A 26557-nucleotide genomic window follows, 5' to 3' on the forward strand; every position below is an offset into this window, starting at 1 on the left:
TTACCAACCCCGCTTCCTTTCGTTGGTGAAGGCTGGCCAAGCCACTTGGCTCCCGACTGCCTCCTCTGCCTGGAAGGCAAGGCACCGTGCCACAGGTTTGGGCACACCAGGTGCTGGGGAAGATGGGCAGGAGGGTGCCTCGCGTGCAGGATCCTGCGGGCAGCATGTGGGCCTGCGGGCGCGCTTAGGCCGTCCGCGAGGCGAGGGCATCCGGCCCAGTGGCCGGAGCTCAGCGTACCCCTCTCCTTCCTTCTCTCACTGCCTTGCATCGTGTGCTTCCTCCTCCCCTTCTCCGACCGGCCCGAAGTCGTCCAGCTGGCCGGCTCCGTGGCAGAGCAGGGATGGCCGCCCCAGTCGCCTGAGCCCCAGGCCTGCGCCCTGAACGGCTGGCTCCTGGCTGAGGGAGGGGAGCTGCCCCCCAGCAACACCCGCGGCCCCACAGGCCGCCCTCCGCAGCCGTGAGCTGGGCGCTTCTTGATGGGCAGCGCCTCCGGGCCCAGGCGGGTCCTGCAGGGGAGCCCACGAGGCAGGAGGCAGAGAGTCGGGGCTCAAAAGAGGAGGAGCATGAGCCGCGTATGCTCCCTTTAGCCCCAGCCAGCATGGCCAGTGGCCGGGGAGGATGGGAGCTGTGGTCCAACGGGATCTAGAGTGGTACAAGTTCCCCGCCCTGCTCTCTGAGGGGGTTTCTACGTGCAGAACACGTGAGCCAGCGCATCGTGTGGGGAGGAACGCTGAGGAAGCCCCGCGGGTGCCCTGGAAGAGCTGCCCAGCGGGTGGGAGGCCCGTCCTCTTCGTCCTCCGCGCCCCAGCCAGAACATCCCAGGGCCGCTGGCCACGGGCCTGCAGATCCCATCAGGCTGGGGAAGGTCACGCCGGGGTCTCCTGCGGCTGGTGTCCCAGAGCACCCGTCCAGGCACACCTTTCTGGGCCTTGTGCGACGAGATGGCGAAGCCCCTGCGCGGGCCAAGCTGGCCGGCGTGCGCGGAACCAGGTCTGCTTCCTTGCCTGGGGAGGGAAGGGGGCACGGCTGTGGCGGATCCCAGCCAGAAGCCGCCACTTCAATCCCTTCTAGGGGCTTCCTCAAGGGGCGCCACACGTCTCTTGGAGGGGTCTAGGGCCACCGCACCGGTGTCGCCACAGGCCCCACTGAGATCACAGACGTGGCACCATCCGCAGGAAGGAGAGTCCAGTGGTCCCGCCCTGGTCCTTCAGTGTGTTTTTTAATATGAGAAGAAGCAAATCCACAATACAAAATGTAAAAATCGGCCCCCCGAGTGTCCCCCTCCCCCATTTTCCTCATCCCATCAAGACAATGAATAAATCAAGGGGAGGGGAGTCGAAGGCGTCTGGGGGAGGGGTGGAGCCGTGTCCCACCCGTTCCCCCCAAGGGGAGCAGGAGAAGCACCCCGCGGCGGGTACGGGGGCCGACGGCGCTCCTGCCTCCTCCCCGCCCCGCCGGCTCCTCAGACAGATGCACACACACAAACACACACGGCCGGAACACGATCCAGTTGCCTTTAGAAATCGAGAATCACTGGCGAGGGGGGGAGCGGACGAGGCCCAGCCCGGCTGAGCGGCCCGCAGTCACTTCTCCTTTTTCTCCAGCTGTGGCTTCCCTTCTTTGGCATCTCCTGGCACCTCCTTGGGGCTGGCGTTCTCCTCGTAGCTGGGGACAAGACAGGGGGCAGAAGGTGAAGCGCGCGCGGCTCACGACGGGGCCGTTCCGCAGCCTGGCCCACCCCCTCCCCACGCAGGGACCAGGAAAGGCTCGCAGCTCGGCTCCGCCGTGCGACACAGAGACCCCACCGGGCGCTTGGAAAGGCTGGCGAAGCCGTGGCGGGTGGTCCGCACGAGAGCAGAGGCTGGCGCGGCCGCGGCCCTTCCCTCTCTGAAGCCGACACAGCCCATCCCCTCCGAGCCCCGAGGCTGAAAAGGCAGGCGCACAGGTGGGAAGGCTGGGCAACTGGAGCTTTGGCAAGGAACTGCCCCCCACGCCCCCCGGGAAGGGACCCATGTAGCTTCTGCTCCAGAAGCAAACAGAACAAGCCGCAAAAACCTATTTGCGTGGTCCCAGAATTCAGCTTTTTGGCAGGCGCCTCCTGGAACATCACCTGATTTTCCTAAGACAGAAAACACTCCCCTGCAGAGACCCCTCCGCGGTTCAACAGTTCTCGGCTCAGCCTCCATCAACGGCCTGCCTCCGCTGCTCCGCCCAGCCAGGGCCCCCACCAGCCCGAGCCAGAGGGCCAGGCAGGTCCCTCGAGGGAGGCCCGCGGCTCCCCTGCCCCGCTCGAAGGAGTCGGCTTCAGAGCCACGGCACACCTGCCGCCATGAGCCCACCAACCACGAGAGTGCCGCTCAGCAAGCCGATTCCCGAACCAGAGAGGCGGCGTGCAGATGGAGTTGCGGGAACAGAGAGTGCGCCTGCCTCCTCGGAAGGGCGGTGGGGAACCGAAGGCAGAAGAGGAGGGGGCTCGAGGCCAGGGGCCTCCGGCACACGCCAAGCCACGGGTGTGCAGCCCCGCAAGCCCACGCGGGCAGGTCCTCGATCGCTGTGCACACGGGTGGGCCGAGTGTGCCAGTGCGAGAGACAGCCCTGCACGGGGTCCGGGGTGCGGTTCCCCGGGAAGTTCCCCACACCACCTTTGCTGAAGCGAGTGAAGCCAGGCAGGAGTGTGGCACTGAAGCTCCCCGTGGGGTTGTGGCCTGCACTGGCTCGCGGCTGAAGGCGCAGCCCGGAAGATGAGATTCTCCCCACCCCGGCCACGGCCGCCGCGCACGTTTCTCAGAACAAGGCGCCGGGGAACACGAGCAGCATTCACGCCCTGCTCACAGGCTTCCGACGGGTGTCCGGGTGGGCCAGCGCAGGGACAGGACGCGGGACCGGCGTGTGGCTTGCTCGCCTCCTCGGCTTTCATGCTGTGGCCCCGGCCTCCGCGAGCGCCGTGGGAGCAAGCAGCCCAAGACCCAATGGAGAGGCTGCGTGGAAGCAGATCTTCCGCATGTGCCTCGCGGCCCCAGCACGTGCCCTCCCAAACTCACAGGGGGTGGACGGATGGAGCCCCCCCCCCCCCGCCGCTCTTTAGGCAGGGCCAGATTCAGAAGCCAGCCAACAGTGGCGGGCTCCACTCCCAGCCCAGCTGGGTTTCCACATCTGGCAGGAACAGCCCAGTTCCTCAACCCACCTGGACGGAGAGGCTGTTTTTGTTCCGAAACTCTGGCAGGCCCGGCCGAGCGGGGTCGCAATGCCGGTGCCACGGCCTCGCCCCGAGCCAGCCCAGTGGGTCCTCGCGCCCTGGGCTAGCTCAGTTATCACTTGGCTGGCTGCAAACCGCCCACAGAGCTGTGGTTGTGGGGCGGTATTGAAATGAAATGAATAACGATAAATCATCTCTTTCTTGCCCACAGCTGACATTCTCTGGGCGGCTCACGACTGCTGGACAGAGTTCACCTGCCCGCTGGGAAAAAGACGCTCCGTTTCGGAAGGCGCTGAGGTCTTGCCAGCTTGCTTTTCCTGCCAGAGCCGGCTGGCCATTCCTGTTAACATGCTGCTGCTCTGGAGGTCCCTCCTGGGTGCAAAAACTGGGCCCCGCTTGGCTGGCACCAGCTGCCCCAACTTTCCGGCGGTCATACCCGCTGGTGCCACCGGACGAGCTGGCCCCGGGGCCCTTCGTGCAAAGCACGTTCTCTGCGCCACGAGAGACCTCCAGCAAGCAATTTGTCAGCGTGGGAGACTCTGTGGCGGTGCGTGGGTCGAGACACGCCCCCGGGAACCTTCCAGCACTGCGCTCCTGCCGACTGCCAGCTCGGTGCCAAGGGCCCCCCCACCCCAAGGGGCACGCGGGCCTGACCCTCCGCTCGCCCCTACCTGGCCAGAGTCACGCAGGTGGGCAGGCGGGGCCCTGCCCGGGAGGGAACTACATGGCGCTGGGGCTGTGCTGCCGACGTCTGTGGGAGCAGGGCGGGCTCTGCTGCATGGAGTCAGCGAGGCTGGACGGAGACCCGGAGACACTAGGGAAATGGGTGAGCCGTGGGGTATGGGGCAAGATTTCGGCAGAAGATTCATAGCTGCAGGGGGGAGAGAGAGGGAGAGGGGGAGAGAGAGAGACGGGCGGAGAGACGGGAGAAGGAAAGGGCTTAGGAGCAGTGGTGCAAGAGCTGCGGCCGTCGCGCTTCCGCAGCCGTTTCATCCGCCCGAAATGCTCTGCAGGCGAGGGGATGCCCAGGTGCTGGGGACGGACCGAAAGAAGGCCGGCTCAGGCCCAAAGGCAGTTCTAGCTGCCACGAAGCGGAAGCCCCCCATGCGCCACGCTGCCTGCCCCTCCATGTGGCGCACCACGAGCTGCCCCATCTCCCGGTGGCGCTTCCAAGGGAGACCAGCCCCTCCCAAAGCCCAGAGCTGTGCAGAAGGCAAGCAGAAGCTCCCGCAGCGGTGGGCCGCAGGGCCCCGGACACGAGCGGAAGGGCTGTGGAGCGAAGCGGGTTCGTTCTGCCACCTACGCCGGGGGAGCAGCCTCCCCGGCCTCGTCTCCCACTGCACTGACTCCATTCCTGAGATGGGGGGGGGGGCCAGAAGCAGCAGCCGCGGGGCCGTGCGGAAGCAGGAGGGGCCAGAAGGGCAGGCACTGAGGATGCAATTCAGGGGCAGAGCTGCTCCCCGGCAACAGGCTAGTCCTTGTGCTGAGCATTTCCGCCCTTCACAGGTACTTCTATTCTCTCCTCCGCTGTACAAATCCACAGCTTGGTGCGGGAAGGGACATTCAACACACGCAAACACCCCAGCCGAGAAAAGCCATCGGAACGGCATGGCTCCACTGAACCCAAGACCACAGAACCAAGAAACGGCTTCGCCCCATATCTAAAACCCGAGAGAGGAGGGGGCCCTGCGGCAACGGTGCTGCTGCAGAGAGATTCAGGCTCCGCCCGGCCAGGAACCCTTTCCCACAGCAGCTCAGGGGCTGAGGAGAGCCTGCACAGGGCAGCGAGGCAGAAACTCTGCACAACCCAGACCTGCACTGCGCACCTGGGAGGCTGGCCAGGCTTCGGGGAGGGAGCACCCCCCACGACAGAGCGACCGGCACGTCGCAGGGCAGCTCTCCCACTGAGGCGCTGAAACCCTGGGGACACCGTGCCCCCTGGAAACGACGTGATGGCAGCCGTCCGGCACCCTCCTCAGGCGCCAGGCCTCTGTGGGCAGCGGCAGCAGGCCACCCCAACAGGCGCAGGAAGGCCGTGAGCCGGCAGGTCGACTCAACCTGGGGGGGGCGGTCCCCATGCAGCCGCCCCCTTCTCCCTGGGGGGCTCACATTCCCCACCCAAAGCCTGTGCTGCCAGCCGGTAAGAGCCTCAGGCCAGAACATTCCGGGGCTCGGGCTCTGCCCAGCAGGAAGCTGCCCCCAGACTTGCTCAGGAGCGGGAGTCGGCCCCCGGCTTGGAAAAGGATCCGCCCCACCGGGACCATCGTCCACTGGAATCTGCAGCAGGGGCCAAGCGGCCCAGGTGGGGCCTGCTGCCCAAGCCTCCGGGAGACCCTCTGCTCCAGCCGCCGGTGGCTGCCCGGGGCTGCGGCTGCCCTGCTCACGGAGCCCAGCCCGAACCCGCTGCCCATTCCGACTCTGGCCCCGGGGCTCTCGGGCGGAGGCGCCTCCGGGAGGCGGGCAGCTCGTGCGGTGTGGGAGGGCGGAGGAAGGACGGCCCGGTGGGAGCGAGGGAGGGCAGCGCTGCCCGGGTGAAGGTCAGGGTGCCCAGGAGGCGCAGGCCCAGGTGTCGTGGGGCTGTCGGCACCTCAGGAACCGGCCGCACTTCAAAGCGGCCCGGGCAGGGGCCAGGCGACACCTGCCCGCATTCCTGGGGTGGGGAGCCGTCCGCTCCGCGCAGCAGAGGTGCTCCATCGGCCGCCACTTCCTGCCCCCCCCCCCGCAAATTCCGCGGCGCTTTCAAGGTGCTTGTAAGGAAGCTGAGCCTTCCACCTCTCCGGCCTCCACGGCGCTCACCCTGTGAAGGCGGGCACAGAGCTGTGGCCGATGCCCCGTCCGAGCAGGCCGGCCCGCCTCTGCCGCCGGCCCCACAGACCCCCAGCCCGGCACGCGACTCCCCGGGGGCCCCGTGCCGAGCGAGTGCCGAGTGGCGCCCCAGCAGCCTTCGTCCGCTGGCTGTTCCGGGGGGGGTCTCGCACCCGCCCTGCCCAGGGGGACGGGGGACGAGTTACGGCGGCAACGGGGAAAGGCAGGAAGGGCAGATCGCCGTCACGCGGACTGTGCTCCGAGGGGGGCTCGCGGAGGCTCAGGGGCAGCTCACGTCTCACACACGGCACCTCTGCGCCAGGCCTGGGCATGAAAACCCGCCCAGAGCTTTTGGCTTGCGATCTCATTCTGTACCAGCTCGTGGGCGAGTCCCCGGCTGGCCAGGGTGCAAGAAAGGCCTGCTGCACATGTGCAGAGTCCCCCTCCGTCACTGGACAGAACCTCCGAAAGGCCCGCCTGGACTCGCTACTGGACCTACTGACGTCCCAGTTCTTTGGCTGGGCCCAAATGGTGGCCGCCTCTGCCGCTCTGAACTGCCAGTGGCGGGTTCTGGCCACCCCAGGGGCACCCTGGGCAATGGCGACAGCGCTGGAAGGAGCTGCCCCCTGAAAAGGCTTGCAACCCCAACCCACCCACCCGGAGACCTCCTCCCGGTTCCCCAGACCAGCAGCGACTCCCCTCCCCAGCTGCAGGCCCTGTGCCGGTCGCTGCACAGGCGGTGCGGGGGCAGAGAGGGACGCAGACCTCAACTTCCAGGCAAGTCCCTGGACCCGCCCCCCCCGCCGTCTGCGAGAGCCCCACACCCTGGGGCTGGCAGCACCGGTGCAGGACTGGCCCGCTTTGTTCATCTGCATCATATCCTGCCTTTTTCCTTCCAAAGATCTCAAGGGGGCTCACACCCATCTCCTCCTCCTCCTCCTCCCAGTCTCATCCCAACAGCAACCCTGTGAGGTAGGTTGGGCTGGGACTCTGCGACTGGCCCAAAGCCACCCAGTGACTGCCATGAAGATCCGGGCTGGAATGCAGGCAGCCCCAGCCCCGATCACTGGGATGCGTTCCAGCCCCACGGTCTTCAGCACGACACCACACCGGCTCTCTTTACCAGACCCCTGATGGAGTGGAAAGGGGCCAGACTGCGGAGGGGGGGGGGGGCTTTAGCCAGCCAAAGGCGGCCACCACAGCCCTCTCTCTCTAGGGCAGGTGAGAACGGCAGCTTCTGACCCTCTCGCTGGGGCAGAGAGAGAAGGCCCACGGGGCAAGGCTTCCCAAATTCCACCACATTCCAGTGGGGCCCAGGGTGATGAAGGCGAAGGTCAGGACAGCACGGAAGAGCAGGAAGCACTGTGACGGGGGGGAGGCGGCTGGGGAGGCCAGCCGGGAGTGCAAAGCCCACCGTGAGTCTGCCGCTGGCACGCATCGCGCCGCATGGTGGGGCTGGAGTGACCCCCCACCCACCGGGCGTACTCTGGCACTGGCGGCTGGGGAATGCTGGGAGCTGCGGGGGGGGGGGGGGAGCAGGCCTCCATGTAGTCCTGGTGCCTCTCAGCTTTCTGGCTCACATGCGCTGCGCAGAAGTCAGGAGAACGCCTGGCACCCCACCCACCCGGTCGGCAGCAGCTCCAAGCAGCACCCGAAGCCCCCGCCCCACCCGTTAACCCTGGGTAGACCCGGGAAGACGGCCTTGCCGGTCCGGCTAGGCGAGTACGAAGCAGGCCTCCCGGTGGAGGGGCAAGGCGCTCTCACCTGAACATCTCCACCTCTTCTCCCTTCACCAGAGCCACCAGGAGAGGGAAGCCGATGCAGGCCGGGACCAGGTAAAGCAGGGCTGGCTGCGAGAGGCAGAGGGAGGGAGGCATGAGCGGGGGAGCTGCCGCAGCGGCTCGGAGGACTCCCGGGGGCGTCACTGGCGTGCACGGGAAGTCCCCTGCTGCTTCTGCACGACAGCTCCCAACACCCCCAACCACTGGCAGTGGACGCTGGCCTGATGGGGGCTGCTGGAGGGCAGGCGTCCCGGGGGCCGGGCCTCAGCCACGCACACAAAGGCCACCTAGACCCAGCTACCCCAGCGTGGACGGCTTTACGGGGAAGAGTGGGGCATCCACGCAGGACGGGGCTGCCCGTGGCCACATCCCATCCCCGGCAGGAGGGCTCTGCACACAGGGGAGGGGGCCACTGTGCTCTCACCCGGCCCGTGGGCTCCGGGCAGGCAGCTGGCTGGCCACGGAAAGAACAGCGCACTAGACCTGATGGCCCCGTGGTCTGCCCCAGCTCGACACGACTCTTGGGCTCTCTGACGGTCCCCAGGAAGCTTCAGGAAGCCCGGACACCCGTCTCCCACACTCCTGGGACAGTGCGCTGCCTCAAGCCATGGCTCTCCCAGCGGACAGCCTTGGGCTTGGTAAAACACACCCCCTTGCAGTCAAGTCCAGAGGAAACCATGCCGGGCTGAGGGTCCCGGGGAGCAGAGCACTGCAGCACCTGCCCGTTTCAGGGGTGCCCTTCCGTCAGGAACCCAGCGTCTGCACGCGTCTGCTTAACTAGTGGGTGGGCCAGAGGGGTCTTGGAGGACAGAAGCTGCCCGAGTGCCTTCCCTGCAGCCAGGAGAGGGTCCTCCCCGTGCACATTCGGCCTGCAGGACAAGGAATAGACCCCACTCGAGCTGGCCTGTGTGCCCGAGAGGCTCCGGGGCCAGCTGGGCGCCTGGCACTCCACCCAGAGAGAAGCCGGCCAAAGTGGGGCCGCTCAGAGGCATCCCCTTCCCCAACAGCCAGGCCAGTGTGTCTGGCAAAGCCAGCTCCCAGGCTGTGCTCATGGGCGAGCAGGGCGAGGGGGGGCGCCCCAAGATTTCAGAGTGGGCCCAGCTCCATCTTTCCTTCCTACTCCGTCTCTGGTGCCAAAGACGACCTGCTCCACGAAGGGGGCACCACCCGCGCGGCCGCACAACCGGACACGTGGCACCCAGTTTGGCAGCTCACCTGGGCGTGTTTGAAGATGTGCATGATGAAGATGGTGAGGGCCAGCCCGAAAATGTACGCCACGAAGCTGGTGTAGAAATATGTGTGCGTGTTCTTCTTAAGGCTGCGTCAGGGATGGAAAAGAGGAGGTGATGCCGCCATCAACCCAGGCGCGATCGCTAACAGAAATGGGGGGGCACATGGAGTCCCCCAAAGTCTCAGACAGCCCCTGGGACCCGCTCCCCCGCCCCCACAAACATGCCGACGGGTGTTTTCACAGACCAGGGAGCCCTGGGTTTTAGCAGCAACGGCAAAATCGCCAATGCAGCCCCCGGAAATGCACCGAGCCTCACCTGATGTCGAAACGCAGCAGCAGAGCGATGAAGATTCCTGGGGTGGGAGGAGGGAGAGAAGCCATCAGAACAAGGGAGGGCAGGGGGCCGCCGGCCCCACCCCTCCGCTCGGCACCCCGGGCTCCTCCACTCTCGCCTGCAACGCCACAGTGCCCTCTGCTGGCCGAGCGCAGCCATGGCACCGCTCCGGGGGCTCTGGCACGGCCCGCAGCGTCCCGCCAAGGGGGAGGAAGGGGCCGGATCGCCAGCCTCCACAAGGCCAGGTCGACCCGTGTCCCCACTCGGCAAACTGCTAAAACCCAGCCTGAGCGAGCAGCTCTCACGGTCCACCCCCCTCAACAGCCACTTCGCAGGTTCCTCTTGCACGACATCCACAAGCCCCGCCACAGGACATCCCATGGGGTCGCCTGTGTGAGAGCACACCAGCGTCCGCTCCGAAAGAGCGAAGCTAGCGGCCCACTGCCGCCCTCTCAGGGGTAAAGGATCAGCCGAATTTTCCACCCCACCCCTCGGTCTGGCAGCCGGGGTTCCTTTCCCCATGCAACCAGTCTTCTCTAGCAGCAGACGACCACGAGAGGGCTAGGAAGCCCCCGTGGCTTGTTGTGTGTGTGGGGGGGCTGGTGTTACCATAGGCAGCGCACAGCCCCAGGGGTTGCGTGAGCTGGGCCAGGGTGGCCTGGTGAAGAGGCACCCGGGAATCCGGGCTGGACCCTTCATCGTGGCGACGAGCCGCCTGGCACAGCACGGGAAGCGGCACGATCAAGGGTGACGACGCGGATCCCCCCGCAGGCGTGTCGTCTAAACGCAACCAGAGAGATTCCCCACAACCGAGGCAAATTGCTTCTGCGTCCTCTCAGTTTCCCAGTCGATTTTCAGGGCTTAATGAGGCTCCTTAATTGTGGAGAGTGCCCTTGTCTGATTGCAACGAGTGCGTTTTACATCATCTGCCATTCGTTTATCTAAAAGTCATACCCTGCTCTTTTTATGGTTTTATCACAAGTCATCTTTGGCACTCAGAAAACAGAGAAGCAATTCAATAATGTCAGTTAGGTGCCTGGATGTAACAACTGAAGGCTTGTAGTTGGTGTAATGTGCCATCCAGTTGTTTCCAACTTATGGTGACCCAGGAACGAAGTCCTCCAGCATCCCCCATCCACGACAGCCCCGCTCAGCCCTTCCGAGGCCAAGGCTGCGGCTTCCTGGATGGAGTCCATGCATCGCATATTCGGTCCCCTTTCTTCCTTTGCCTTCGACTTTCCCTAGCGTGAGGGTCTTCTCCAGGGTATCTTCTCCCCTCAAGTTGTGCCTGAAGCAGGACAGCTTCAGCTTTGCCAGTTCTGCCTCTAGGGAAAACTCCCGCTTGGTTTGATCAGGGCCCCGCTAGCTGAAGGCCAGGCTCGAGATACAAGCTCTTGCCTCCAGGCCAGCCACGAATTTCGCTGGGTGACTTTGAGCCGGTCACAGACTCTCGGCCCAACCTGCATCTCAGGGGTTGTGAGGACACAAGGGGCGAGGGGGACAACCCTGCTGCCCACGCAAGAGGAAAGAAGGTGGGCTATCAACTTAATAATGTGAGTTATTACAAACAAAGCAATTCCTACCACACAAATAGACCAGTGCAGTCCAGCCTCCACTACTAAGAGGAGCCAGCTGCCCGCAAGGGCTCCGTCGACTGAGCTGCAGCATTCACAGCAGAGCCTTCCTCCGCCTTACCTGGAATGACGATGTCCCCCAGGCCCAGCATGGCAAAATTGTCAGCCTCCAAGCCTTTCTCTAGCAGATCCTGCGGGAAAACCACTGGGGGGAAAGCATGAGGATAGGAGTGTGACTCAAACAATTCAAGAGGACCAGCAGAACATTTCCCGCCTGAAGACTACTGCGAGCATACACCTAAAGCTGGCCTTTGCCGGTGCGCCGGCAGCGCTGAAAGACAACGCATCGGATTATCAGCAGAAGAGCTTCATGTGCAGAGGAAATGAGGCAGCAGCACCTCGCAAGCTGCATGGACAGTGAAGCGAACGGCCCCGCTCGCTCGAGCCTCAGATGCATCTCGTGCTGCCCCAAAAGGAGCACGGCTAAACCCCCACACTCCCGCCTGGCAACGGGGATGCTCACACTCGAGAGCGCTCAGGGGGGAACCCTGCCTGGGAGGGCTGGCAGCAACCCCTGGGGCTGTCCGCCGCTGCAGAGCACGGCCGGAAGGGCTCTCGCCTAGGCTGGGCAAGCACATCCTGAGGGGAGCCGGCTGGAGCCGGGGGTCAGGCTGGAGAGCCCGAGAGACCCTTCTGACTCGCGTTGTTCCTACGCAATGCGGACGGGAGGAAGACTGCCGTGTTCTCCACCAGCTACAGCTAGATCCACCCGCTCGGGGGCTCAGCAACTCTGACGGATCCTGTGGGGATCCAGGAGACTTTCCTGCAGGCGCTGCTGGCCCTGCAGCAATGGCCCGGGAAGCCGGCACAATCGCGCCCAAGCTCTTCTCTCTCTGAGCAGGGCTTGGCCAGCTCCCTGGTGCAGACCTGAGCAGAGAGCGACGGAACAAGGAGGACGCCAGCTAGAAGGCAGGTGGAGGGAAACTTGCACTTCCAGGTCCCACCCAGGAAGCTCATTTTAAAGCCTTACCTGGCTGGAGAGCGCAGTACTTGCTATGGTGCCTCCCCTGACTGTGACTACCTGGACACGATGCTCAGCACCCAGGGCCTTCCTCCAGGTGCCAACTCCAAGGGAGGGCTCTGAGGAAGGCAAGGAAAGGGAGGGCTTTCTCTGTGGTGGCCCCTCTTCCACGGAACGATCGCCCTGCAGTGACTCACCTAGGGCGAACCCTGTCATGTTTATAGCACCAGGTTTCGATGGCCCTTTATGCCAAAGCTTTTAGGGACACCCCTGGTTATCCGGGGCTTGAAGGGAGCACCCACAACAGGTGTTCTTTTACTGAGCCATTCTTCACTGTATGCTTTTAGCCATTTTAAGTTTTATACGGTTTTAGAAAGATTTTATAGCATTTTATTGCGTCTTATTGTACTGCTGTTACATATCATGGTAAACTGCCCAGTGCACTAGTACAGAAATACCATTAGCAACAACAGTGTCAGCCATGTTAGTCTTCCTGCCTTTGCGAATTCATCCATCAATCCCTCCATTCACGCTGTATTTCAAATGACCAGCTCGAGGCAGCCGTGGCAGGAACACGCTGCGTGTGCCAGAGGGACGACGGGAAGAGGTCGTCGCCGCGAGCAGCAGAGGAACCAGACCTCAACTGACGCGCTCACGGGCCTAGCAGGACGCCAGAATCAATAAATCCACATTTCTTCCTCCACACTGTGCCGCACACAATGGAACAAAAGGGTCCTTCTGCTGTAGTGACCCGCAAAGGGTGTGCAATGTTCGTCTTCCTCCCTGAGGCTAACGTGGTATTTCCCAGTAATAAATGCAAGGTGGGTGAACTGCTAGGCAAAACTGAGAAAGCGCCTGAGCCGCGGGTGCCCACCCTCTGGGGAATAAGAGGAAGGAAAGAGCTCCTGGGCAAAATGGTGGAACTGCGAGAACAACGGGAAGCACCCGAGGTGGAGGAGCGAGAGCAGCTTGAAGCAGAGACCGAGGATGAAGAGTTGAGGAAAGACCCTGCAAAGGAGACTCCTGGGGGAAGGAGCAGAAGAATCCGGAGTGGAACCGCTGGAGCTTAAGGAACCTCCACGAGAGCTTTCAGCCACGGGAGGATGAGGGCAGCCTGTAGAGGGAGGAGGATAAGGGAGTCTGTGCAGTGGAGGTAGAAAGGGGGGTGCCCAAGAGAAAAGAAGCGTGCGCTCTGTGGGAGCCCTGCTGCATGGGGCTGAAACCCAGGAGCGACGTGACGTCCCATGGACTCAGCAGGGATGCCATCTCACTGGAGCTCGGGTGGGAGACCGGCAAAGCTGATGAAGCCCACGGACACCTATCCCCTTCCTCTAATTCGCATGGGAACAAACAATACAACCAAGTGGAGCTACAAGGAGATCACATCAGATCTCGACAGCCTGGAAAGGAAGCTCAAGGACCTTGGGGTCCAGATAGTCTTTTCATCCATCCTCCCAGTCCTTGGAAGTGGGGTAGAAAGGGAAATAAAAATACTCCAAGTGAAAAGCTGGCAGCACAGGTGGTGCCGCCATGAGAGATTCGGCTACTGGGACCACAAACGATGCTATTTGGACGACTGACTGTGGCACGGAACGGCTGCAGCTCACCAGAGGCGGAAAGAATGTGCTTGGCCACCGCATGAAGTGTTTCAGCAGGAGGCCGAAGGGAGTCTGATCAGGGAGGGAAATGTGGATTGGAGGCCGCTGTGGGCGAAGGCAGCAAAGCACAGGGAAGGGCTCTGCTCGCACCCCAAAGCAGCCCCCTCAATAACGCAGGAAAGAAGCCGGGCCAGAAAGCACGTGGGCTTCGGGGTCTGTCCAGAGCCTGGGAAACAAACAGGATGAACTCGAACTCTGAGCACATGAAGACAAAAACGACTCAACAGGAACTACTGAAACTTGGTGGGATGATTCCCATGACGGGAATATAGCGACTGAAGGACACAAGCTTGTTCTAGAAGAGCAGAAGAAAGAGGAAAGGAGGCAAAGTTTCACTATGTGTTAAAAAAAGTGTATCCCTGCACAGAAATACAGGGCAAGGCAAATATGTCAAGGAATGAGAGCAATGGGGTAGTCGGAGTCTCGTGCCAACCAGCCAGTCGGGGGGGAGATGAGAATGAGACTCTTGTTGAGCAAATCGCAAGTACTTCCAGGGAGTGTGATGCAGTAGTAATGCGGGACTTTGGCTATCCTGATTATCTTGTTTGGGGACAAATTCTCCATGGAATTTTTGACATGTGTGGATCATAACTTTCTTCTACAGAAGGTGGAGGAAGGAACTAGAGGATCAGCTATACCTGACTTAATACTGACTGATCAGAATGGCTTAGCGGATAAAGTGGAAGTCACAGGAATGGTGGGGAAATGTCCAAAACATACTTGATGTTCTTGATTTTAAATGAAGCAAAAATGGAGCACAGCCACACAGGTACTCTGGGTTATGGGAAAGCTGGTTTTAATAAACTCAGTAAGGTTCTGCGGCAAGTGACCCTTAGGAAAAAAGGAGCCCAAGATAGGCGGGACTTTTAAAAAAAGGAAAATTTAAAGGCACAATTACAAACAATGCTAACAAAAGCAAAAGAGCCTGCAGATAACAGAAGGAGCCAATGTGGCTTCACAAAATACTCCGAGTTGAGCTAAAAACAAAGGACGTGTATAGGAAGTGGAAGGAGGGCCAAGTGACGAAAGAAGAGCACAGATGGTGGCACAGAAGTGCAGGCGCTACAACAGGAAGGCTAAAGCTGAGCGTGAGTTGAGGCGAGCAACAGGCGCTCAAAACAAAAACAGCTTTTTTTTCCAGGCACGTTCCCATTCAACGGCAGAGAAAAGAAACGGAGGTTCAACTTCTCCATGAGGAGGGCAAATTGGAACAGATAATAAAGAAAAAGCCAAGGAGCTCAGTTTCTACTACGGCACAATCATTTTGCTTATTGGTGTTGATGATTTAAATGTTTTATTTGTGCAGTTCTTATGCACTGCTATGGTTATTATGTAAACCGTCCAGAGAGCCATGGGGCTACTGCGACGATACACAGATGTGTTGAGTCAATGCGTCAGCAAGTGTTGCCGGACTAAGCCGAGCTCGTTCGGTGGTTGGGTGGCCTCCCCAGCAGACTGCGGGATGTCGTGGACATCAGGCCTGCACTGAGCAGGGGCCAGGCCCGAGGCTCTTCCGGGCCCCTTCCAACGCAGCTGTTCTGTGGTTCTATGAAAGCACCGCGTTGCTGCTATGGGGCCTGGGTATTTGGGGTGCTGTAAATTTCAATTTTAGTATCAAATAAAATCCAAGTTTAAAGCGATGGCTTTCATGGAACGATCCAGGCAGCTTTGCTTAATGGGTGGTACAGAAATGGGGTAAACAGCCAAGCGCCATCGCAGTCCAGGGAACGAGGCTGCCTTTCACAGTGGGTCACTATCGCCCCACAGCGGCCTTCCCCAGACTCGTGCCCTCCACAAGCGCTAAACACCTGGCTGGCTGGGGAACGCTGCGTGCTACAGTCCAACACACCTGGAGACTGGGGAAGGCCTGACTCATGGGAAAGGACTCTCAGTTGCTCATGCCACAATCAGCATCTGCTCACACACACACACACACACACGACCACTGGGTGCCTCCGAGCCAGTCCTTTGCTCTCGGCATGACCCACCTCACAGGGTTGTTGTTGTGAGGATAAAATGCAGTGGCGGAGAACTGTGTAAGCAGCCTTTTCCCTTGCAAGCGGAAAAAATGTGGAACAGAAATGCAATGTAATAATAATTTCACCGCACGCTTCTCAAGCAACTACTCACATTTGATGGGTGCCTCAAATGACTGTGCAACCGTCACCATCACGTTGGTGCCAAAGACCTGGAGAGGAGGAGAGCAACATGAAGGACGGGGGCGGCAAGACAGACGCCCCGCCACCCCTGCAGCCCGCCTGCGGAGGAAGCCTTCCGAAGCAGAAGGGCCGGCTGCAGGTCCGCGCACTCCGGTTCCGCTTCCTCCTTAAGCAGCTCTTAAAAGGCTCAGCCAGACCTCTGGGAGAGCACGGGTGGACTGGGAGCTCTTAAATGAAAAGCAGCACAAGGCTGTGGGAGCACGCGCGTCCATCAGCCGGTCCAGCAGTCTGCCACGTGGCCCTGGCCCGCCTCCTGCCCAGACCTCCCTGCCCTTATCTTAGGCCCTGCGTAAGGTTGCAGGTTGCCCTTCCGCACCTGTCCTTCCTTAGTTCTCGAGCAACTTCCTTCCCTTGGGCCTTCTCCAGCCTGCCCCTAAATTTTCTGCTTTTCTCAGAGTGCTGGCAGAAGCTTTTATTGTGCTGATGTGGGGGACACGCCTATCCCAAAATCAAAGAGCGGCATCAAGAGTTTGGCCAGACCCCTCAGTTGCACCGAGAAGAAAAGCCTCAAATACTCCTGAGCAAAAATATATTAAACCACAACCAAAGGGAAAATAAAACATTGTACAGAATCTTTCACTAGATAAAGTAATGATTACGTATCATATATAGATCATAAAACCCTGAAAAGCTCAAAGGGGTAGGTGAAAAAGAACAGGAATCTGGGGGGCACCTTAGGGTAACAAATTTATTGCAGTATAAGCTTTCGTGGTCGGCTGTCGTACATGATGAGGCAGCTGATGAAATGGACAGCATGCCTGAAAACTTATGTTGGTCTGTCTAAGGCGCTCCAACATTCTTAGCAGTTCCTCTTAGCAGGCTTCATATTGTGAAATATGTTCAAGTATTACCCAAACTCAATTTAAGACAAAGGTATTAATTACTGGTCTAACATATCAGTGTAAGACTCAATATAACAATTCATTTTTTAAAAATAGAAAAACATCAGCACTTCCAAAATAACTAATATAGTCAAAATACACCAATGCTGCCTACATAATCGGGCACATTATGGGAAGTATGCATGGAAAATACAGACAAATCTGTGTGTGCAAGATTTAAAAACCCTGAACCTATTATGAACATGGGAAGAACACAAGCAGTTCGTGTTTGGAACGAACACGTTCCAAAGTTTGGATGAACAAGAAACTGAAACGAGCAGATCTGGGGATGGAGCCCATGGATCTGGGCTTCAAGAAAACTTACTGCCGCCTGGACAGTCGCAAGAGCACTAAGCGGAGCGTCTGCCAAGCCCAGGAGAAAGCCCCAGGGCAGCCCCGATCCACACACAGAGTAAGCCCATGGTTTGCACCACTGGATTCTACATTGTTTGAGGTGCAACTGTGGTCAGAGTCCGTTATCCATGAACAACCCCAAAAGCACACCCGTGGTTTGTCCCTGGGTTGTTTAAATCGGGAATTGGCAGAAAGCGGCTCTCCAGATGTCTTGGCCTTTAACTGCCAGCATTCCTGAGCTTTCCCCATGCTGGCAGGTTCTTCTGGGAGTTGAAGTTTTAACCTCTGGAGAACTACCTGCTGCCCACCCTGGATTTAAACCACAGGTTGTCATTACATGCAAACTCAGAGTCATGGGCTTGCTCATGGGTTGTTTCACCAGGTTACAGAGGTTGCAGTCAAGGGTGGTCAAACAAACATGACGGTATCTGCAGCTCCACTGAAGCAGGTGGGAAACAAGCTGGGAAGCAACCCAGAGTGGAGAAAAGACGCGGCAGTAAGTTCAGCCGTGCATTTACCCAAAAGACGTCATAGATGAAGAGGCCACCGAGCAGGATGCAGCCAGTGCTGACGTTGTTCAGGTGCAGCAGCTCCACGCCGTTGAGAGAGAAGGCCAAGCCAAAGAGGTTGTTGGCAATCCAGTGCTGGGAAAAGGGGGGAGGATGCGAATCAGCCCCGGGCGCGGCCGGGCCCTCTGTCACTCCCCCCATCCCAGTTCAAGCCCTGCAGGTGCAGCGGTTCCTCGGCCTCCACAGGTGCTCCCCGCGCTCTGCCTGGCAGCACCTACCTTCCTCAGCAGGTACCAGACGCCAACGACGGTGCTCATCGCCAGGCACACGAGGTCCTTAGTGTCGAATTCGTAGTTCACAATCTCTGCCAACAAAAGCCACCCAGCTGCTGTGACCTTCGCCAGCCTCTTGAATGCAACGCGAGGGGGGAGCCCACTGCCCCAAGGGGCCACGAGGGCCAGCGCCTCGCCCGTGCGGCGGCAACGCTGAGGACAGAGGCTGGCCAAGCCGGACCACAGGCCCACCAGGCCCAGGACGGCCTACTCGGACTGGCAGAGGCCAGCAAGTTCTCAGGACAAGAGGGCTCCTCCCAGACCTGACACCCATGATCCACGGCCCGCTTGCAGCAGCAGAGGCCAAGTCCGAGACTGTCTGCTTGCTCAGCGGCAGAGCCCACGCTTTGCTCTGGCTGAACTCCCCCGTCTCCTCTTAAGAGGAACCAGCCACCGGCGACGGGGGAGGCCTCGGGGCCCCTGCTGGGCCGCGTCCCCTTGCCTCCTCCATCCCGGGCTCTCCCCTGCATCGTCCGCCAGGCCTGGGGGCAGCCGCCTTACTGCTCTCTGGCAGTCGTGGCGGCTTCCCCACCCATCTCAAAGGGAGCTCCATTTCTCAGCTGGCCCGGCTCTCTGCCCTGCCCTGCCCTGCCCTGCCCCACAACCCAGCCCAAGCCCTGGCCCTTCTCCCACCCCTGCCCTGCCCGCCTGTGCAGGCAGCAACTGCTAACACACTTGGTGAGCTCTCAAGCCAGAGGCAGCTCTCTCGAGGCTGCCTGCCAGCTCCGCGCCTGTCCCTCCCCAAGCCATTTCGCTGCCAGCCAAGGCCTGCGCTCCTCCACGCAACTCGCGTGCCCCTGCTCCCCTACAAACATGGCACTCCTGTGGACTGAGCTGTGTTTTGTTCCGTGGGGGCAACACATGGCTGCAGCCCTGCCCTTCAGGAAAAATACCCAACTCACTCCCACACTGGTAGAGCCCAGAGGCATGCGCAGGCGGCGCCAACATGGAGAGAGCAGCAGAGGCGGCAGGCAGGAGGTCAGTGCACCAAAGGCTCGGGGGCACCCGCCCGGAGAAGTGGCCAAGCGCGGGCAGCCCCTCGGCAAGCCACAGCAGCCGAAGCGACCAGGAGCGTTCCATCCGGGGAAGCTGCAATGCCAGGCCGGCAGGCAGACTTACCTTCCTTGCTTTCGCCAGAGCCCTGAGTGAAGAGGAGCTGGTACTGCTTGTTGGGGAAATTGGCTGGGAAGAGCTTGTTCATCACGGGGCTGCAGCGGGAGTGGGGGAGAGGAGAGGAGAGGGCGCATGAAGGGAGCGAGTTCACTCCCTGAGGGGCGCTGGGTGGTACACAAATAACATGCATGAAATGCGGGTGCAGGAGCGAGTCACGAACTGGGGTCCTTCTGGGAGTCTGGAACTGGCCCCCAGAGCGGCACACCGCCGAACTGCGGCAGCAAGCGATCAGAGCGATGGCACCAAATGGAACTACAGCGGTGGTTTCAAGGCCAAATCCAGCTTTCTGAAAAGGCCTTCGAGACAAATTTGACAGGGAACTTGCTGCCCACCCCTGCCTTAAGGCCCAGATCAAGCTTTCTGCTAAGGTCTGAGGAGGGGAAGGCAAGGGCAAACCTGGTGCAGTCCACCCCACAGACGTCCTTCTTCACGGCAGCAAAACCCAAGGGGAGGTGCCGAAGCCCCCGGCTGCGTGGCCAGTTCCCAGCCTCACGCCCCTGCGACCAGCCCTGCACCCGTGCCAACTACATCTCATGTTACGTTTACAACTTCCGAGCGTTCATCTTGACTTCGGTGCACAGCAGTCAGTTTGCCAGCTACGTGGCACATCCTTTATCTGGGAAACGGAGAGTCCCAGGATGGGGGGAATGAACAGACACGGCTGCAAGCGACCGCTTTTTCAAACTGCCCCCAGGAAGAAGCCGTGAGGAGGAAAGGAGAACTGTACCTGGATGAGGCTGCATTATACACCAGCGTCTCCACCCAGATTCTCCGGGTGGGAGGCTTTTGAGCAAAGTGCTGCTAAGCTTGCGTAGCTTTGCTACAATCCCAGGGGTTAGGAGCTTGCTTTTTAAAAACTGGGAGTCACAAGAGACAGTATTCCAGCTACATGCCAGTCTCCATCTCGTACCTGATGGTGTGGGAAAGAGCAAGGATCCCAAGGACAAAGAAGTACATCGAGAGCAACAGGTTGATGTATTCTTGGGAGAAGATCTGGAAGATAAGACAAACCGGTTGGGTTATAAACACCCTGCTTGCTTGCAGTGCAATGCATTCCACCGACCCCGAGCAATTCTGGAAGCGTCATCAGTGCTGCAGTTTTCATGACTCATCTGTGAGGTCATCCAATTTAGAAAGCTCCTTTTCTTGTCTTTCCGAGGCACAAAATAGAGCATTGAAGGACCTGTGGCTCCAGTTGAACAAGGCATGTCATAGAAATGGAAGGATTACGCTCCTTTCTACCCAGTTTAAAGGGTACTTCTGGCAAGGAACTGAGTACCAAACACTAAAACCAAGAAGGGAGGGCAGGAAGGACCAGAAAATCTGAGCCTAAATCCCAGTTCAGTTACAAACCTGAGTATACAGTGTCTCAGTTGTAACCCACTTGGAAAGTTAATCCTAAAATGAGGATTATAAATTAGTTAACTTCCCTACAAAAGGATAACAGCAGTCTCTTAAAAGAGATTCTTGCCGGGATGAATGAAATAAGGAAGGGCCAGGTGGCTGCTGGGAGTATAAATCCAATAATTTGGAACGTAAGTTTGGGATTTCAAGCAGAGGTCCTGTGGCCCAGCAGTGAGCAATGGGTCTGCAGACCCTTCAGAAAGGACAGGAAGGGAATTTAAGCAGTGACGCTTCAACAGGTCTTCCCTGCAGTTGTATCCAAGCTTCGTGGAGCAAATAAGCTTAGGGATGGGCTGCAACTTTGCTTCTCTTGACGGAGAAATGCTCAGAAGCAAGCCATTCAAGAAGAAACACGCTGCCAGGATTTCAGGTCCTCAAGACCAGGACAGCTCCAGAGCGGTCTCCTCTATACACCCTGCCTGAGAGTCAGCTGGGCACAAGGGGCTGGGGGCTGGGCTTTTTCCGTGGTGCTGCCCACGCTCTGGAACTTCCCCCCCGTGGAGCTCTGCCGGGCTCCTTCCCGGGATGCCAGGGACAGGGAACGTGCCGCCCTCCAGATGTCACTAAGTCCAGCTCCCAGCACGCCTCATCACTGCCTAAGCCCACCAAGGCTGGCGGCAAGCACAGTCCGCCGCTCTCTGGAGGTCCACGTGTTCCTCCCCCACAAGCATACGCTTTCAGGCCCACACTGGACTCTTACTTCCGCTACTTTTAGTTAATATGTCATTTTAGTGGTGCAATTTCAAGCTTCGTTTTGCAGTTTTAGCTTATACTCTTAGACTACATTGGATTTAAAGGGTAGCAGAAAAGGATGCTAAAAATAGTAAGATTATGATGTTTCATCCCTTGCCAACTAGGGGCTTGGTGGCGCCTCTGGGCAAGGCACTCACCCTCCCGGCGACCACCCCTGTCCATTGCCTGCCCTTCCGGCACAAGCCCCACCGGAAGCACGGGTGAGTCTAGCCACACTTCCAATTTCCCATAACGTACCAAACTTGGTCAGGGGAACTATGGGAAATGAAAAGGGTTGCTTAATACAGGAGATGCGGGAGGGCAGGCAGCAACACTGGGCCCTGGCAGCTTCTCAAGGGGGAGGTTTGGCCTGACGCACGTAATTCCCCCCAGAGCACAAGCAAGCAAGGCGACGTGTGGCTGCTCCGCCTTGCTCTGGTCCCCGCTCGCTTGCTGAAAACGAGTGGCTGAATGGGGAACAGCAGCCACACGGCAGGACGGGGAGGGCCAGCGAGCCCCAGGGAGAGGGAGCTCAGCGGGTGCTCAGGCACAGACACGTCTGTCCTTCTCCGTTTAGCAGACTTTGGAGGAAGAGGAAGTGATCCAGCTGGAAAGGGGCTGCCAAATTCTTTGGGCAACTCCTTCCAGTGTCCCAGGCAGCAGAACCAAAGGAACGGACATCCCACTTGCTACCAGAACCATCTCGTTGCTCAGCAACATGGGCCCAAATTAAATCAGTTTGTGTAGGGCTGCACCCCCCTGGCCCGGACACCGGCACACCCCTGACATCAGCAGGGCTGGTTCCCAAATCAAGAGCATACAGCTGAGCCCGAACCTGCTTTGCGATCGGGTCGCACGATGCATCGTGCACAATAACGCCCAGTGACCAGATCTTGAAATAACACGCAACGTCTGCAGCAAGCCCAGCCGGCCACGCTTCCGACGAGCAGGCTGAAGACCACGTGAAATCGCCATGCATCCGGCCCCGTATGACAAACGCGCACACCGAGCACAGGGAGGCTTCCCCGACTTCCCCACGTGGAGACATTTCCTCTTAACGCGGGCCTTGCCACTCTGGCAGCCTCGTGGCCTGCAGCTCCCAGCCGGCCATCCTGAGCAGCAGCAGCAGCGGGTGGGCCACACTCCCGAGCTCCGTTCTGGGAGGTTCTGCCTAAGAGACTTCAGGTAGTTCACAGGTGTGGGAGAAACCAGCAACACAACGCACTGTTGCGACTCCAACCGCGGCAGCCCATTCCACTCCCCAGCTTCACACCCACCGAGTCCTCCAGAGCAGCACCGAAGGCGGTTTCAAGTTTATGTAAGACCATTCAATGAGATCAGCCAAAGGCAAACTTACTCTGGCAAAGGGCAGTGCACCTCCTGGGTGTAATTACTACACGATGGCAGGCCAACAGTCTCCCAGTTGCTTCTGCAACATTAGAATGCTTCATCTCGGCACAGCATCACAGCCGATTATCGGGTGACCTTGCCAGGAAATCTGTGAAGCCTTTTTTAGCTGGCATTTTCTCATAGCTCCATCTATTGCACCCTCTAGCAGCAAAGGCTCTAACGGTTAGTTCTGTGCTGTTGAGGGAGAGCAGAGGAGGAACTTTTGACTGAAAAATACTTATTCTGGATGCAGTGAATGCCTCCTACCATGTAACCAACCTTGCCCAGCACTCTGATATATTCCTGATCGTTTTTGCCGTTTTCCTTCAAAATCCAAAGTTAGGGGCAGCTTATCTAAACATCTGTGATGCAAAGATCTCCAAGGGAATCTTTTAGCAACTTAAAAGTATGTGAAGGGATGTCATGTGGAGGAGAGCCATGACCTGTTTTTCCCTGCAGTGAAAGATGGGTCGTGCTCCAATGGAGCAAAGCTCAAGGAACCAGGTTTCACGATGGATGTCAGGAAGTACTTCTTGATGGTTAGGACCCCTAGGATATGGAATGGGCTTCCTCAGGTGCGGGTGTTCAAGGACAGGCTAGACATGCACATGGGGGGCATGCTGTGAGTGGAGCCGGCTGGAGCCGGGGGTCAGACTAGATGGCCCAGGAGACCCCTTCTGATTTGCTTCCTTTCTGTTTCTAAATGCTGCAAGATGAACAAACATCACCCAAGAAATGACACTTGCCAGTTAGAACCATTTCCTTGGCTGCCAGTAGAGACTGTAATTGCTAGCTGCCCAAGACTGGCTTTATTTGTCAAATAAGCAGCAAGAAGTTCAACAAGTCGGATCGAGCGCCAACACCTCCAAGGTTCCAAGCAGAGTTTCCATTCCCCTTTACTGTCAGTGGCACAAAAAGCAGGTCATCCTAGCAGAGAGTTAACTTCCTGTAATATTCTATCAGATGCTTCTATGAATTTTGTCCGGCCTGCCTCTTTTAAGTATTTCCATACTTTTTTTTAAAAAAGGTATATTGCTCTCTTCTTTGATGCCTGCTGTTCTATGGTTTCATCAATATATTCCTTCTAATTTTGCATTTTGTTTATTTACACAAGGCACATGTATTGATTCTGAACAGGGAAATCAAATAAAAATATAAGAAGTAAAATCACCAGCAAGTGTTACACTACTTGTGTAGATAGATGCTTTATGTGAAAAACACTGCACACTCCTGCTGAAAGCTAGAGACCTCAGATTTCTTGAACGCCAGGAAAGGAAAGAGTCGCTGCCAACACGAGTCGGAATCTGGCACACCCTCATCCTTTATGCTTCAGCCCCAAAACTCTCAAAGGCCAGCTCACAAGTCTGGCAGCAATAGGTGAGCTATTACTTACAGACTGTCAGAAAAGTTTCTGCCACTTTCCATCCCCAAGAATGGCAGCACTACCTCCCCTGCCACAAGCTCACCGGACGAGCTGTGAGCCAGCAGAACACCGGAACAAGAAACCTAGCCATCACTTACTTTGAAGAAGAGATAAAGACCTAGGAGGGTACAGCTAGCAATGATGGGAAAGCGGGCAGCGTCTCGACTGGTGATGGTCTCTGGCATATCCGAAGAATTCTGAAAGAGAAATTAGCCAAATGCTAGCCCAGCACTTCGTGTGGGAAAAGGAACTTGGAACTCTAGAAGCAGAGCTGCAGGGACAGCCGGCACTTGCACAGTGACTGAAGTTTTCTTTTCAATTGGAAACAAGATAATTATGTAGAACAAATATTCCATTGACTTATTGTATCAACTTTTATAGGCAGCATTTCTGGGGATTAATCACATAGCATGCTCAGTTCTGTGCAAGAACATGCATTTTCTTGTTTCAAGAATATTCTTGCTACAAATTCTTTTTTGTAAGTAGAAAACCTCACCGACTTTTTTTTTTTTTTGGTTCTCGGACAAGATGGCAGCTTCCATGAGTCTTTTAATCCCCACACCTGCTCGTCAGTTATTCCAAGCTTTGAAAGTTGCCAAGAGTGCAAAATTTCCCTCCAAGTAAACGGACGGGGAAATTGAAGTAAGCTAGAGGACTACTGGTTCTAGACCACCCATGTTTCACAAATAGGGAAATGAAATGTGCAGCTCAGCCAGTAACTCTCACAAGGAAGCGGGGGCAGTTATGCCACCTCTGAATCAATTTCAGTTCTAAGCCTCTTCAGTTGGAGCCACTAACTGAATTCATGTAGACATTTCTACCACAACCCAGCCTGAAAGACTCTCATACCATAGGTTAATCATGCAGAAGCACAGCACTTTAAAATGGAAACTTGCCATTTTCAGTGCAAAAATCCAGGTTCACCCAATACGAACAGGGAGCATTTTCCTCTCTCTCTATTCAGACCCGGCATTGCACTCGCCGTTTCATAAAGCAAAGACACTTCCAGAGAAGCATGATTTATGCAAAACATGACCTCTTCAACAGTAGCCAGGCACACTTCTCAGCACACGGCTGGCCAAAACCTCCACCGCAAGGCAACATTCAAATGCCTAGAGGAGGAGCTGCTTCTCCAATTCAGTCCTCTTAGAAGTTAACACGTCAGTCAACCTCCTGTTCAAATTCATATCCTGCAAGGCTCCCTCACAAGGTGCGTTCAAGCCCAAACTCAGGGCACAGACTACAGTGACCACTCCTCCACATGGATGACAGACAAAAAAGTGAAGCATTTGCTAGAGGACAGCTTCAGTTCCTAAAGAAAAGCTGAGCATAAGGAGAATGGACAGATCAGCTTTGGACAAGGGGAACAGTTTAAGATGACATTTCCATCAGATGAAGCCATGAGAATGTGCAGAAGACAGACTCTTCTCTCACTGCACCACCCCTTCTCCAGACAGGTGCCCTCTAATTGCACTGGACTAGCAATTTCAGTATTCCTCGCTAGCACTGCTGGTGGAGGATGCTGGGAGTTGTAGTCCAGCACATCACCAGGAGCTGCAGTCCAGCCAGGGTGGGGGAGGTAGCCCTGCACACGCCTGGGGCAGCAGAGCACGTGCGTTCGCTCCGTCTCAGCGAAAAACGGGTGTGCGCAATGGGGAGGTCCGGGCCGGTCACGACCATGAGTGAAAAGGCACGTTAGAAAACCCCCTGGAGCGCGGCAAGTATCAAGACCGCGGCGCTGCCAGGCCACACGCACAGGGCAGGGAGGCGGCGGCAGCCTGGTTCCTTAGGGGATTCGTAAGAATGAGGGGAAACCGGGAAGATGGAGAAGAGAAAGAGAGACGAAGGCCACTGCTGCGGGCGCGAAGCTCTGAGGCGGACGAGGGAAGGGAGGCCCCCGGGGACTCCGAGCGCAGCAGCGCTCCGCGCCAGGGATGCCTCCGGGGGCGCTTCCCAGGTAGGCTGCCCCTGCGCACGGAGGCTCCACTCGGCCGTCTCGCTAAGAGCCGCTGCTAGGGCCGTCCTCGTCCCCGTCCCCGTCGGCCCGCGCCGCGCCTTGCGGGAGAGCGGCCGTGAGCGCCTCTTGGGGGGCGGCTTTCCGCCGGCCAACACTCGGCCGCGGCGCGGGCCAGAAAGCGGGACGCCGCAGCGAGGGCAGGCAGGCAGGCCGGCCGGCCTCCCCCCGCGGCCCCGGGCAGGGCCCCCCGCCGCCGCCGCTACCCACCTTCCCTTTGGCGCAGGAGACGGAGCGCAGCGCCCCGAAGAAGATGGGCAGCAGCGCCATCAGCACCAGGCTGCCGTAGGCCAGCGCCATGCCCTCGGGGGTGGCGGGGGGCCGCGCCCCGGCCGAGGGGGCCTCCCCGGCCCCGCAGCCGTTGTGCGCCTCGGCCTGCTCCATCGCCGCCAGTCCCCAGCGCAGTCCGCACTTCCGGCGGCCGGGCAGCCGCGCCAGCGCCAGGGACACGTTCCCTTCCGAGCAGGAAGTGCGCCGCCGCGCCTGCGCGCCGCCGGCCCCGCCCCGGGCCCCGCGCGCCCCCGAT

At 58.6% G+C, this 26557-nt stretch overlaps 1 protein-coding gene across 3 annotated transcripts; it reads right to left on the bottom strand.

Moving 5' to 3' along the window:
• Positions 1-1201: 1201 nt before the first annotated feature.
• On the bottom strand, positions 1202-26443 carry HM13 (histocompatibility minor 13). 3 transcript variants are annotated; one of them, XM_044455473.1, is made up of 13 exons: positions 26242-26443; positions 24116-24214; positions 19980-20062; positions 19016-19104; positions 17843-17928; positions 17574-17699; positions 15732-15789; positions 11044-11127; positions 9331-9367; positions 8999-9101; positions 7767-7852; positions 3869-4068; positions 1202-1666 (listed from the first exon to the last, which is right to left on the bottom strand). In XM_044455473.1, the coding sequence occupies exons 1-12, from the start codon at positions 26413-26415 to the stop codon at positions 3918-3920; spliced, it is 1176 nt and encodes a 391-aa protein (XP_044311408.1). In that variant the 5' UTR covers positions 26416-26443; the 3' UTR covers positions 1202-1666; positions 3869-3917. The 3 variants fall into 3 exon arrangements, with proteins under 3 accessions (XP_044311408.1, XP_044311410.1, XP_044311409.1); XM_044455475.1 differs by lacking the exon at positions 24116-24214 and having other exon boundaries at positions 26242-26442; XM_044455474.1 differs by lacking the exon at positions 3869-4068 and having other exon boundaries at positions 26242-26439.
• Between the last annotated feature and the right edge of the window lie 114 nt (positions 26444-26557).

The sequence above is a fragment of the Varanus komodoensis genome, unplaced genomic scaffold (assembly GCF_004798865.1).
Source record: "Varanus komodoensis strain SLA01 unplaced genomic scaffold, ASM479886v1 scaffold8, whole genome shotgun sequence".
NCBI classification, from domain to species: domain Eukaryota; kingdom Metazoa; phylum Chordata; class Lepidosauria; order Squamata; family Varanidae; genus Varanus; species Varanus komodoensis.

Coding starts and splice junctions, on each gene's coding strand:
- HM13 (XM_044455473.1), bottom strand. CDS start 26,415: ATGGAGCAGGCCGAGGCGCACAACGGCTGCGGGGCCGGGGAGGCCCCC. Junction 11,128..15,731: donor ATTTGAGGCACCCATCAAAT/GTGAGTAGTTGC, acceptor CTTTCCCCCCAG/TGGTTTTCCCGCAGGATCTG. Junction 4,069..7,766: donor GAAGAGGTGGAGATGTTCAG/GTGAGAGCGCCT, acceptor TCCCCCCTGCAG/CTATGAATCTTCTGCCGAAA.